Source organism: Micropterus salmoides, unplaced genomic scaffold, assembly GCF_014851395.1.
Source record: "Micropterus salmoides isolate LMB-PRFRI ecotype aquatic unplaced genomic scaffold, ASM1485139v1 Ms_hic_scaffold_11, whole genome shotgun sequence".
Lineage (NCBI taxonomy): Eukaryota > Metazoa > Chordata > Actinopteri > Centrarchiformes > Centrarchidae > Micropterus > Micropterus salmoides.
Window position 1 is genome coordinate 29,295,010 of NW_024040152.1, and position 13,616 is coordinate 29,308,625.

At 41.8% G+C, this 13,616-nt stretch overlaps 1 protein-coding gene across 17 annotated transcripts in view; it reads left to right on the forward strand.

Annotated features, from left to right (window-relative positions):
- rims2a (regulating synaptic membrane exocytosis 2a) overlaps window positions 1–13,616 on the forward strand; it is a 128,790-nt gene that overhangs the window by 84,923 nt on the left and 30,251 nt on the right. For all 17 annotated transcript variants that reach the window (XM_038712161.1, XM_038712167.1, XM_038712162.1 and 14 more), the window contains one exon: window positions 9,705–9,805. In XM_038712161.1, coding sequence (XP_038568089.1) covers window positions 9,705–9,805 — 101 coding nt within the window. The remainder of the gene's footprint in view (window positions 1–9,704; window positions 9,806–13,616) is intronic.

The following is a 13,616-nucleotide window of genomic DNA, read 5'->3' on the forward strand; positions in this document are numbered from 1 at the left end:
ACCATGATAATGAATTAAATATTAAAAGGACAAGCTCTGTTAGGACCTTGCTTTGTTTTTTGGATGAGAGTAATGTACAGTATGTGTTGATGTACAGTACGTTCATCCACAGGCTTTAATGAATGGCCAGACTGTTGGCAGAAACTGGAGTTCCCCACAGTTTCCACTTCCTACTTTCCCATCTGTTTATGTGGCGTGCTTCTGTCTTTTGACTGTGTGGTGCTATTACTCAACACTGCCATAGTTATACTGCTGACTGACTCAGCGCATACTCAGTATAAGGTTTCCAAAAAGCCACAGTCTGTTTTTAAATTGTCTATAATCATTGTTCTGGAGTGATATTCTGTAGGCCAAATGCTGCTGTAAGAAAGTTGGGTGTTGTTTTATGAATATAGTAACTTAACACAGCGTGGTGCAATTGTACAGAATTAGTAACCAAAGGTTCACAGCATTTTTGTGTAGTGGCTTTTATATGCTAACTAGTACTAGTACTACTTCAGTATGTTGGGATAGCAGTGTGTTTGTGCATGGATCTGTGGGTGTATGTGCATCTGTGTTTGAGCACGTACAGTATGAGCTGCCATATTAATGTGACTTACAGTACCAGTATAAGGTTTCAGAGTGCCATCATTTCATGAGCCTCCATCTGTCTCTCTAATAGCAGCAGACTGTGAGGAAAAACCCCAAGGCCCACCGGTAAATGGGAGGAAAGGCAAGTCCTCTGAATAGTGTGATGGTGTGACTTCGCTGTGTGGGCTTTCTCGGTCAACTCAAGTTCTTCATGACTAGCATCTGTGATTCTTGATACTTTGGTACTCTTAGTGACTCCTCCTTCTTATTTGCCATAGCACATTTATGCAGTTCTTTATTCAAACTTCCCTTTGTCCACACTTCATCTGTTATGTAGACTGAGTGTGGTTAATTCCTATTGAGTTGATTTGGAGTGATCAAATTAGAGGGTTGAAGCTGATGTTAATATGTACAGAGTGCTGTCGTGATCTCTGCTCGTCTGTCCTTCTCTGGCTCCAGTAAGGCCCTAATCTGCCCTCTACTTTGATAGAAATTAATTCTGCTCAGCTCCACCTCACAAAGACAGAGCTCTCCATTCCCAATGTGAAATTGCCAATCATTTTAATTAGACATGGATTATTGGACACATACACACACACACACGCCCAGAACAAGACTCCCTTAAAACGGGCAATTACAGTCATATATACTCAGTTTTCTTCCAAACATTGTTAATAACATAAATAAGGGATCACATCTCAACAAATTATAATTACGTTTAGTATTTCCTGACGTGTGTGCATTTTACCCTGCTGTAGAAATACTGCAGAGTACAGTATCTCATTTCTTAGAAAATTTTAGACTGTTACCTCTGTTGGCCAGCAGATGGAGCAAAGTTCATTATGTTTGATGATGAGCTGTCCATGATTTCAGTGCTGCTGTGGCAAAGAGGTCTTTTTTTATTCTTACCAATCCTTACCTCTGGTCTTTGTTATCACTGTAAAAGACACGCATTTTGGTTTTGATTTGTAAATTGTGTTATAAAAGGTAATGAAATCTGAATTATTTTGTGCAAAAAAGTTCTCCTCATAATCGTCCCTCAGAGTCCTGTAAGGTGCAAACCAGTGTGTGTGTCTGTGTGTGTGTGTCTATATATGTGGGTGTGTGTGTGTGTGTGTGTGTGTCTTGCTGTAGAAGTGACATGGGAGGACCAGCAGCGAGGGCTGAATGGCTCTTTGTCTGATGGAGGGACACAGCCACACCCCTCCCTCCCTGACACAGGTTGGTTGGTCTGGGTGTGGATTTCTGACACTTTAAAAGCCATATTTCACTTTGATGGAGTATTAGACCTTTTTCACAATCAGTCATAGGGAATCCATGAACATAGGAAGTCTATAACTGTATGAGATGCACTTCATACGGTAGTAATGGAACAGCCCCCATCTGGCCTCGTGTCATTCCACTGTGAAGATCAAAGGCCACTGTCAGACGGGCTAGGTAAGCTCGACAGGTCTCCGTCGGCCCCTGCACCACGGATGTGATATTTGACACCAGCTTATTTAATCTGTCCTTACCGAAAAGTGCATCATGGTGATGAGGTGGAGCCTGGTCATGGCTTAACCAATAGCAGAGTTCTTAAGAAATGAAACCACTTTCAAAATGTCGTTGGCCACCCAAACAAAATGCTGCTAATGGCTCGTGTTGTCAAGGCTGTATGACTGCTGTGTATGTTAGGCCTTGTGGCAAGTCTGTACCATAACTGTGAGGACTCAATCAGCCAGTAGTGTATTCATCATCTACCATTTGTAGTAACAAAGCACAGAATCTGCTTAGTCATGTATTACTATGTTAGCTTCAAAGTGAATGATTTTAAGACCAGGTGTCACATAAACAAAACTGGACAGTAGATATACATTTTTTAACCAACCAAGCTGCATTATAGCTGCAGATATTCATATGTGTTGTCCTATATACCTATTTAAATTAAAAAGGTTTTTAGATGCTGCTAGGTAAAAAATCGTTTAAAAAAAAGTTAAGGGCTATAAGAACTGAGACAAATTGAATTAAAGTATTGGGGAACAGCTCCTCTTGAGAGCTGCCTTAAAATGACCTTTCATCACCAGATTTTCAAAGTAAAAGTGAAATTCATCATGTGAACAGTGTTTACTATAGAGTAAGAAAAGATGGTCAGTTGTTTCTTATTCGTGGGCTCATACAAAGGGATGCACCATCAAAGTCTTAATATTCTATCAAAGTGATCTGCCCTTGAAGAGGCTTTCTGCGCTGTTCTTCACAGTGTGTGTGGACTTTTTATCAGATGGATTTAAGCCTCACCAAAGTCAGACCTGGACAATGTACAGTGGAAGCTGGTGTTTTTGTTTTGTTTTAAGCAGGAGAGCTCGTTTCATATATTTTGATGGGCCAGTATGATTATTTAAAATGATTAACATGAAGTTTCCCTGGTCATCCTCTGGACGGCGTCCTTCTTTTTTACGCTCTCTTCCTCCTTGGTGTGGTTTTGCAGTGCAGCTGGAACTGATGTTTCTGTAGACATTGATTTCTTCATCATCAAAAGAGTTTGAAAACTTATTTAGTAAATTGATTTGGCAAAGCACAGCACATTTCATTACCTAAACAAAAGATGCATTTTTGTCATACTAAAACAGATTTAATGAAGTTAACATCCATGGATGTATTGCAAGTTAACCAGTATTGACTTAATATGCTTCCATGGAAACACTTAATTCAAAACTCCCTTTATATTAAGCCTAATTTATATTAACCTGTGAAGTCACTTGCTGATACATTATGCCCACTGGATCTGATCTGTTGTTAGCACAGCACAAACGTTTATGTCAGCTGCTTCTGATTTTATGAGCATATTTAACATTTTATTTATTATTTTACACACAGTGACATTAAAAGATTTGGCTTTTCACCATCCAGATAGTGTTTCACTGATAATTATGTCGCTGTGACCTGCATGAAATGTGTAGTCTGGTGTTGTGGGTTTACAAGGCCTAGTGGATCTCCATTTGGTGCATACAGAAGAGTAACGCATCTACTTGAGAAAAAAAATTGCCTTGTTTTTCTAAATTAACAAGATTATTATCTCAGAATTCTGAGATAATAATTCTAAAGTTTTCATGAAAAAAAACTGCCTTGTTTTTTTGAATTAAAGTCCTGCAAGAAGCCTGGACCTCCAACTGTGCTATGTCAGTACAGGTAGGGTATTGGTTACATATTACCTGCCAAAGTATGGGACATGTTTGCTTCCACAAAATCGAGCTCTCAAGGTAATGATTTTTTTTCATGACAGCCTTTCACAGAATCCTGAGATAATAATCTCTTTGATTCAGAAAAACAGGGCAAACTTGTGAATACTTGAAGTTTCCATAGGCATGCAGCAGATCAGACGTAAAGCCTCTGCCTCCCGCTGCCGTAATGAACCTTCACCACGTGTGGTCATCTCTTACTCAGCCCTCGTCTCTCTTTAAACCCCCTGGTTCTCTGTTGCTCTCTTTGTCCTCGCCTGTGCATCTTTTTTTTCAGAATTTATCTATCCTGGAAAGGCTAACTGACATGTTACTTTCACACTGGGAGCTATCTCAAGGCTGGTCAAGGCATTCTCAACAGTGTGTACATTGGGGGAGTTTTAATCCCACCCCTCACTACTACCTATTGTTCATTGTTTTCCCATACCAGTCATTTATTCTGTGCTCCACAACAAGCCCACACACCACCACCACCAACAATGTTACTGAACCTACAAAAGAACCAAATGCCTGACAATGACTGAAATATAAGCTAGTGAAATGTAAGGGATGATGAGGGGAAGATAAGAATCTCTGTTAGCTGATAGCAAAGAGCAGTGGGCTTAATATAATATATAAGGATTAATGCGTACATTTAGGACGATATTGTTCTGAAAATCATGTTGTATGTTGAGTCCTTTATTTTAGTAAGATAAAACCAGAACTAGATTTTTAAAACACGATTCTTCACAGAGACTACTTTAACTGTTCACATTAGAAACATAATACTGACCCTGACCCATGCTAGCATTGCCTGTTGTGTAAATGTAGATACCTCTGTAGAGTGAAAGCTGAATTTTTGGGAACATCCTCCAGCTCATTATCTGAGTCACCATTTGTTATTGTTTTTGACACTGTGATTTACTTGCTATTGTGTCAGCAGCTGCGGTCTGTAGTTTTGTAATAATGCTGTCATTCAGGGGCTGTTGGGTTAAATATGATACTGTACCAACCCACAGACCACAGGAGACTTTCCACACTGGCTTGTTCTGGTTTTCACTCCCATCTCTGTCTTAATATATCACTCTCTTATCCTAATGACCTACATGATGCCTCTGAAGTAAGGAGAGAAAAATCACTTGCACTCTTGATTATCATTTGACTCTCTAATGAGACGATGTTAGCTGCCACACAGAGATGAAAGCTGGTGAGGCAGATGTCTCACATTGTCTTTTTATTCATGTGACACTTCATTATTCACCCTAATGGAGTACTAATTGAGCTAAATGCAAATTCTGTGTAAGGGGGGTATGAAAATTAAGTCTGATCTGAGGGTGCTTCTTTTGCCCTCCCGGCTGTCACTGTTAGTTTTGTCAGGTTCAGACTCCAGGATGGGGATTAGGCAGGAAGGCTGGAGAACACAGGGCAGCCTGACTCTGAGGAGGGGTTACAGACACTGCTGATTACAAACTGGGGCTGGCAAAATGCAAGCACTGTTCATCTTTGGTGAGAGAAAGAAGGGGAAAACAAACTCCTCCTCAGATTATTTGCAAAGAAGGACATGAATAATACGAACATGGGGATAATATGTAATCAGAAGCCACAGAGCTGCCTGAAAGCAAGCGGTTGATCTTATTGTTGCATAACCTTCTTTCAGAAAGATACTGTTCCTGATGCCTATGTGTGTGTGTGTGTGTGTGTGTGTATGAGGTTACGTCGATATTTTTGTCAATTTCCATGTTTTTTGCTGAAACTTTGTGAGGTAGTCAGCTCTCTCTTTTGTGTGCTCGCCGCTCTGTGCTTTCAGTTTGTGTTGTTCTGGTCCCCCCCACCCCTTTCTTTCATGTTATTTTTCCAGGCTGTCCCCCCACAGCTGCCCCATGCAGACTCAAGTGACATCCACTTCTCCTTTTACCCTCCTTTCCTCCCCCTCTTCTCCCCTCCGATCCCCAGAGGTCTCGGGCTTCTGTCTGGTTTCTGTACATTAACATCTCTTTACTGTTTCAGCTCTTTTTCCTTTAAAGCACAGAACCTCACCTTCCCAACCTTTCCCCCCCTTTCTAATTTCTAATAACTAAACTCTTAGCCTCCGCCTCAGCCTCTCCCAGCCGCGCACCCTCCTGCTCTATTTTGACTTCTCACCGTGCCCATGGTGGAGTTTGTGTGTTCTCGGTGTACTCTATGATTTTGTTTGTGTGTTCTGTGCTCGTTGTTTTGTCATTGTTGTGTTGTATTGTTGTTGTGTTGTGTCCCTCCCTCCTCCCGACCCTCCATCCTCTTCCTCCGCACTCTGACCCTCCAAACCTGGCATAGTGATCACGATGATGGCGTCACCCTCCCTCCTCCCTTCTTCTTCTCCTCCGTCTTCCCCCTTACCCTTCGTGCATCCTCTCACCTCCATCTTCCTCTCCTCTGTCTGTGTCTGTCCATTCTGTGATGTGATCCCAGAAGACACGGACTCACCAAGTTGGACGAACTCAGGTCTGTCCCTTCTTCTTCTTCTTCCTCTTCTTCTTCTTCTTCTTCTTCACCTTCTTTCTTGTCTGACTCAGCCCCCTCTTCTTCTTCTTCTCCTACTTTTATTCTCTCTGTACATCTTCCTGGCTTGCTGTCCCCCCTCCCACATTCCCTCACCTCAACCGTCTTTTCTTTTCCTGCTTCGCTCGCATTCTCTGGTGCCGTTTGTGCTCTTATTTGTTCTGTAGAGGATGCTTCTGGCGTCTTTGTCATTTCTCACTCTTTATTTTGCTGCAAACAGACCGTGTATGCGTACAGTTCATAGAAGCCCGGTCATGCTCGCGCAACTGCAGTTCTTTCAGGTCTTAATCAGGTCTTAACATGAGACACTGTTATTTTCTACCTAGAAAAAACTTGTTGTCAGTGTATGACTCCAGCTGCTTATTTACCATACAGACATGAGAGTGGTATCAATCATGTCAAAAAACCTTTAAACCTTTATTTCTTTAAAGCTGCAGTGTGTACAGATTTAAGAGATTTAACATTCAACAAAGTAGTGTAGGGTCATTGACGTCTATATATTGTGTTGCAGAGATATATACTGAAGTAAACATGCTAATTAGGTAGTGTCAGCCCATACTGTTTTGTAATACCTCTTTGTACCTCAAGAATAGGGCTTTTACGATTCCAGTACCATTAAATTGATACCGATACCAAAAGAATACTTCATTCAATACCTTGTATAAAAGGCCACCTGTCGAAGCCATAGTAGTGAATTGGTAGCCTATTTTTCGTTGTTATAGACAAGCAAGTTTATCTATTTTTTTTTTTGTTTGTTTCAAATAACTGTTACATAAAAAGTATTGGGAAATTGTATCACATCCTCCTAATTCTAATTAGTTCATCCTCACAGGTGGTAGACTATAGCTTGCGAAAATAATTATATTTGAATGAGAGGAGGAGTGAAATAGTTTAGAGACCAAATAAGTTGTGGGAAACGAATTTAAGGTATTTGTGTTGAAAGTAAACAAAGACAAATTATTTTGTTAAATTTCAATCAATAAACTGAATTGAAAGATCTCCGCAAGTGCTTTTTCCTGTATTGGTGAGTCGCAAACCTCCAAAACAGACAGTAACAAGTATAAAACGAGTAAGGAGTCTGTTTAAGCAAGTCACTTAACTACACTAAAGACTCACAAACAGAGGAAATGGGAATCTGCATGTACAGCCGATCAAACCAACCACACCTGAAGCAGCCGCAACTGCAGCCGGAAGCTCTGTGAGGACAATCAGATGATTGCTTCTGCGCCACAAAAGCGTTTAATTGATGAGCAAATAAAAATGTACAGAGAAGTGTTAAATGATACCAGAAGATGAAACCAACGAAAGCCAAGCTTGAAGTGATAAACTTGCAATAGTGACGAACATGCCTAAGACTGCAGCCGAAGGTGAGCGGCTGTTAATATCCTGCATGGACTTTCAAGAATGCAGGCCTTTTTTTATACAGTTTATGGTACATAAGGGAGAAAAAAGGCGTGGTCTTCTCTTTCTTTCAGTGTGTTGCTTGCGTGTTTGGCTGCAAGCGAAACCATAAAAATAGTATTTTTTTGCTGTGATCTGGTCACAAAAAGTATCGAATAAAGTATTCGTTTGACTGGAGACGTTTCAATTCTACTTGATAGTGGGCTGTTTTGGTTGATACCATAAAAGTATAAAGTAGCAATACCCTTCCCTACTCAAGAGGCAATAGTCCCATAGTATAATTCAGTGGTAGTTTCAGATGGGAGATTTACGCGAGCAGCAAGTTAGCTACATTACACAAGCGAAAGCCAAGCTTGCTCTTGGCTTTTTTAGTTAATATAAACAATATAATCTCACAAAATTTCAAGAAAGGAAAAAATCTTAACTCTTTTTTTCCTTATCAAACAGAAAAATACAACCGGACACCTTCTGAATTGAAGTTTCTCTCTACGACTAAACTAATTGCCTTATTAACTCGTAAAACACACTTAATTCAAACTCAACAGAAACTGAATAAAACTCAACAAAATCATCTTGGTTCATCTTTCCACTGTTCAAACAATCAATAAAAAACTCTGGTTTGGTGGAAATATACCACCACATAAGTTAGATATATTCTGAAAATATTCTGGCTTTACACGCTGTCACTGCAAGCTCCATCTCGCTCCTCTCTTGACCCCTGTCTCAAGCTGAAGGTTGTAGCTTTAACACCTTTGTTTCATTTCAAACCAATAATCTGGGAGACAGAGTCATCACAACGAACACTGTCCTCCTACTTTCCGTCAGCACTGTAACTTAAAAAGTAGCATGACTGCAAAATATATATTAGGCAAACATGTTCAAAACAATAACTGATATGGTGTGACAAGCAGTTGTCTGAATTTTTTGGATTTTGGATAGAACTAAAGGCGTGAAAGTATGTAGGCTGTGAGATGTTACTTCAGCAGTGTAGTAACAGTAACAATTAACCAAGAGAGGCAGAGAATGAGCACCATTGTATGAGAAAACTTCACATTGCCTCACCTTTGCAGTCATTCATTTGCTCTCAGCTTGTATGGCTTTTCTTTGTGTGCGTGTGTGTATGTGAAGCTGTATGTGCGCATGGCACTTATACATGTGCATTCACTGTCACTTTATCATTACCATCAAATGACACACAAGTAGAGACATAGAGCAAGTGGAGAGAATGGAAATGCAGGAAAGTCCTAATTTGGTGGTGATTGAAAGCTGTTTTTGCAAATGTTTTTGCAGAGAAGATCACATGTAGCAGTTTCTGCATAAAGTATTTGTCATGAGCTATTATTTTGGTGTCTTATTTTCTTTTTAGTTACATAAAATGTGCATAGCTGATGTAGTGGCATTATTACCAAATTGCGCAAATTTGAGTTTAGGAGGAGACAAGATGGGCAAGCAAGATGATGTGTTGATTTTACAAAGCACTGAAATGAGAAAATTCTGCAAGAGTTTCAGTTTGAGTAGAGAGGAATACCTTGGCCATTTAGTTGGGTCAATCAGTAATTTAATTTGGTGTCAAAGGACTGGCATGTTGGAAGTTGTACATTTTGTTTACTGTAGTATTAGTGCCCAAAGCATCCACGCTATATAGTAGGAATCAAGAAATTGTGCTATTTGATTATTATTCAGTCAATTAAAAAGAACATTTTAATCGAAATCTTCCATAAATATAAATAAGCCTTGAACAGTGAAAACTGGTTACAAATGTAGATCTGTTTAGTGTTACCCAGCTTGCCTTTACCAGTCAGTATGTTTTGTTTGTGCTTGTGTTTTTGTTTGTGTTAATACAGCAAACCATTCAGCTTTTTCCCATTAGATCTCTCCTTGTCACAGCTCATGGCTCATAGCTCAGCAGAAGCTTGTCTCTCACCATAACAGTATGTCCCTCCATCCGGCCTTCCTCACAGCATCAGCCCTCGTCTGACCATCTCCTGTATCTGTGCTTAGGTATGGACATGGAGGAGAGGACCAGACAGATGAAACTGAAGATGAACAAGTACAAACAGGGAGCAGGCTCTGACTCCAGACTGGAGCAGGACTACCACAAGGTAAAAACTTGTACAGATATGCTGGGTGTATGCTTCACAGAAAACATGAACCTACAGTACACTATGCTGCAAGTGTACTGCAAGGGCGCACTGTGCAAAGGCCATATGGCACACTTCACAAGCAGTCAAGCATGTACACATGCACATATCAATGGCATACTGAGCATGTGCATTGGTGTTTGCAAAGTGTACATGTACTGTATACACACTGAGAAAGTCACATAAACACACCAAAACAGGTAAACACTCAACTTGGTTCAAAGGTTGGAAGTTAGTTTAGGGTCAAATGTTTTTTTTAAAGGGTCAGTTCACCCAAATCACAAAAAGCAAAACAGATACTTTTACTCTGACTGGTATTGAGCCATGCACAAAGTTTGCTTTGACATTTCAATGAAATAATTCATCTGAAAAACAACATACCTTCCCAGAAACAATGTCTTAGTAAACTTCCCAGACCTCACTTACGACACTTTTTGTTGGGAAATATTTTTAACTGAAGGTAGTAAATAATTATAATCATAATAATTCATGTTCAAAGCCGGGTCTGTGGATTCTTTTGAGTAACTGAGACAAAGTTTATATGAAGAGACACAGCTGCTGTGCTTTTCAGATGACATTCTTCAGTGCTTTAAGACATACAAACACAAGTGGGTACTTCCAAATCTTAGCACATGAAAGCAAAATCATCTGCAATGCTGGATACAACCAGAAGCAAGTGTGGAAATGTGTTTCCCCTTTGTCAACTGGGTAAACTAAGCCTTAAAGCCTTTTGTTGTAAATTCAAGGAATGTGACAATAAGCGTGTGCAGGATCATGTGTTTACTACTCTGTTCTGGAGGCATCCTCAATATGTTTAGAGAGCTTGGCCTGAGTCTGGTATCTCACCGCAGTCTGGGCCAAGCCGTACAAAGGCTCTCTGGCCTGCTTTCCTTTTAAGTCTGTGGTATGAAAACTATCGCATGAGGGGCAGCCAATGTGTTTGCTAGGAGTCTATAAAAAGCAGATTCAATTGTGAGTTGTCCTTCTCTGTTGAACATGATCCTTCTTGGAAGTACCATTGACAAAACAATGCTCTCACTAGTATTAAACAAGACTTATGAGCGTTTGCTCTTAAACTGCAATGTAATACAAAACGAAGGTTACAATATGGTAACCATTGTTCTACAAGCACAGGCGGAGCCCTCTACTCAACTCTATGGGTACTACTTCCTCCTATCACACGCACGCACGCACTTGCCCACTCAAATTTAATCGTGCACATAGCCGACCAATAGTACATTGCTACCGATACGTGCGTGACGTATAAATAGGAGTGTCCCTACTGCCTCAGCATCCAACCGCCTCTTCAGCAGACGGCGTCAGAGCGGCAGGTCTCATCGTTAGAGGGCTCCGCCTGTGCTTATAGAACTAGAGTTACCATATCGTAACCTTCGTTCTATCTCACACAGGCTCCGCCCTCTACTGGACTCTATGGGTATGTATATGTAGCCCGATGACTGTCCGCCCTAGCCGCGACAAGCCAAAGTCCACCACACCAACCCGGTCGGCCACAGGCCGGCCAAAGCCCCGACTACTACATCACCTAGTGACAGAGTGGTGGTACACCCTGAGAAGGTCGCTGGACCAATAGGGGCTTGGCCTGACCATTAACACCTGGACTGCCCTGACTTCTCACTGGAACGTCAGGCACTGCCAGTGTATGTTCCCCTTCTACACCCAGTAGTCACCAGATCCTCACTTTTCAGATCCTAGGTCGCACTTGCGAGCTGGATCCCGAGAAGGAGTCCGACATATCCAAGAGATAGAAAAGCACAAATGGGCACAGTAAGGGCCAAGATGCCATTGTGCAGATCTCTTCGACACACACCCCGCTGAAAAAGGGTCGTAGACACTTCCACACTTCCGAGTGGAATGTGCACGCACCGCTAAGGTTGGGTCTATTCCCGCCCGTGTACAGGCTTGGGAGATCCACTCACAAAGCCAGCTGGCCAGGCTCTTCTTGGACAGGGTTTTACTGACTGCACTGAAACAGACGAACAGCTGACCAGTGCATCGAATGGGGGCTGTGCACATATGGGCATAACAGATGCACTCTCACCTCCCTGCACCCTAAGTGGGGTAGGGGGGTAGAAAGCATCCAGTTTTATTGTCCTGGACCTGAACATGCCCCTTATGTTCTTAAGAACAAAGGAGGTGTGTTGTCTCAATCTGGCTGCACTGTGGACACCAAGAACCAGCATGCAGCTGGGGTGAACTGACAGGCACACAGCTCACTCACCTTCTTAGCAGAGGTGAGAGCAAGGCGCAGGGCTGTTCAAGAGATAGCATTTTCAATGAGGACTGCTCCAGGGGCTCATAAGGTGCAGATATTAGAACTACCAACACAAGCAGCAAGTCCTACTGAGGCGCTGAGAGACACGACACCGGTCGCTGCATTTCTGCGCATCACGAGGGAGTAGGTGAAGACTGTTTTGTCACCAAACCCCCTGTGACAGGAGAGATAGCTGCAGCGCGACAGCCCCTTCTCCATCAGACCTTGCAGGAAAGAGAAAACGGATCCCACCGAACAGGTAGGCAGATCCGTCTCCCTCTCAATGCATCAACGCTGAAAGCCCAACCACTTAGCTTTACAGCAAGACATGGTGGAGACTGCCCGCCGCTTGGATGGTCTGCGCGACCTCAGTGGCTAGACCAGCCTGAGTCTGCCTCTCCACAATTTGAGGAGAAAAACCTAGAGAGGCTGGTCCAACACCAGCATTGTGCATGTGAAGCCTCACCCTTGAGACAGTCACTGTAGGCAAAAGAAAGAAGAAAAAAGGATGCTGAGGCAGTAGGGACACTGCTATTTATACGTCACTCACGTATCGGTAGCGACATCCTATTGGTCGGCTACGTGCACGATAAAATTTGAGTGGGCAAGTGTGTGCGTGTGATTGGAGGAGGTAGTACCCATAGAGTCCAGTAGAGGGCGGAGCCTGTGTGAGATAGAACAGTTAGCGTAACACTTGAGGTACTGCAAACATCCCACAAAAAATATATACAGTACAGTATTTACACATTCAGTTTTACAAATCAATCAGGGTGCCAAGATTTTCATCCCAGATGAGCTTCCAAGGAAGCCTCAGTGTAAAGCTAGTTTTGTAAAAATCTGTCTTGGAGGCCAACTAAATGTTACTGCTTACATTATACCATTAAACCATCTGCATTCCTGTGGTGGAAGCACTCAGATCCTTTAATTAAGTAAAAGAAGTAATACCACAATGTAAAAACACTCCATTACAAGTAAAAGTTCTGAATTCAAAACTATTATTTAGTAAAATTATATCATAGGATGATTCCCTTCACTCAAATATGTCTTTTCTTTTGTTTGTTTCCTAAAATTTCAGACCTTGACTTTACTGTATCTGTGCACAGTTTGGCACTAGATAGGTATTTTCACATTCCACCACTGAAGGTTGGGATTTCTGTACACTTCCCTAAAATCTGAGATTCAAACGTACCCTGGGCAAAGTTAGATTTGGTACATCACAAATTCAAATGCCAATCGCTGTCTAGCGAATCCCACAGCAAAGAAACCTGAATCCTATAGCGCAGAGCGACTTGTTAGTAAAGAGAGCGAGAGTTTGCACTAGCAGAGTGAAAGTTTTGACAGAAAATATGGTGGAGTGCAGTTTCTGGATGTAAACAGAACTCTGGGGCTTCATTCCGCTATCTACTATGTATGTTTGCTCTAACACTAGTCATCTTGATGCCACTGCTCCTTCACCGGTCAACCAAGCAAGCAGTGGGGGTGGGCGGGGCATTCATAGAT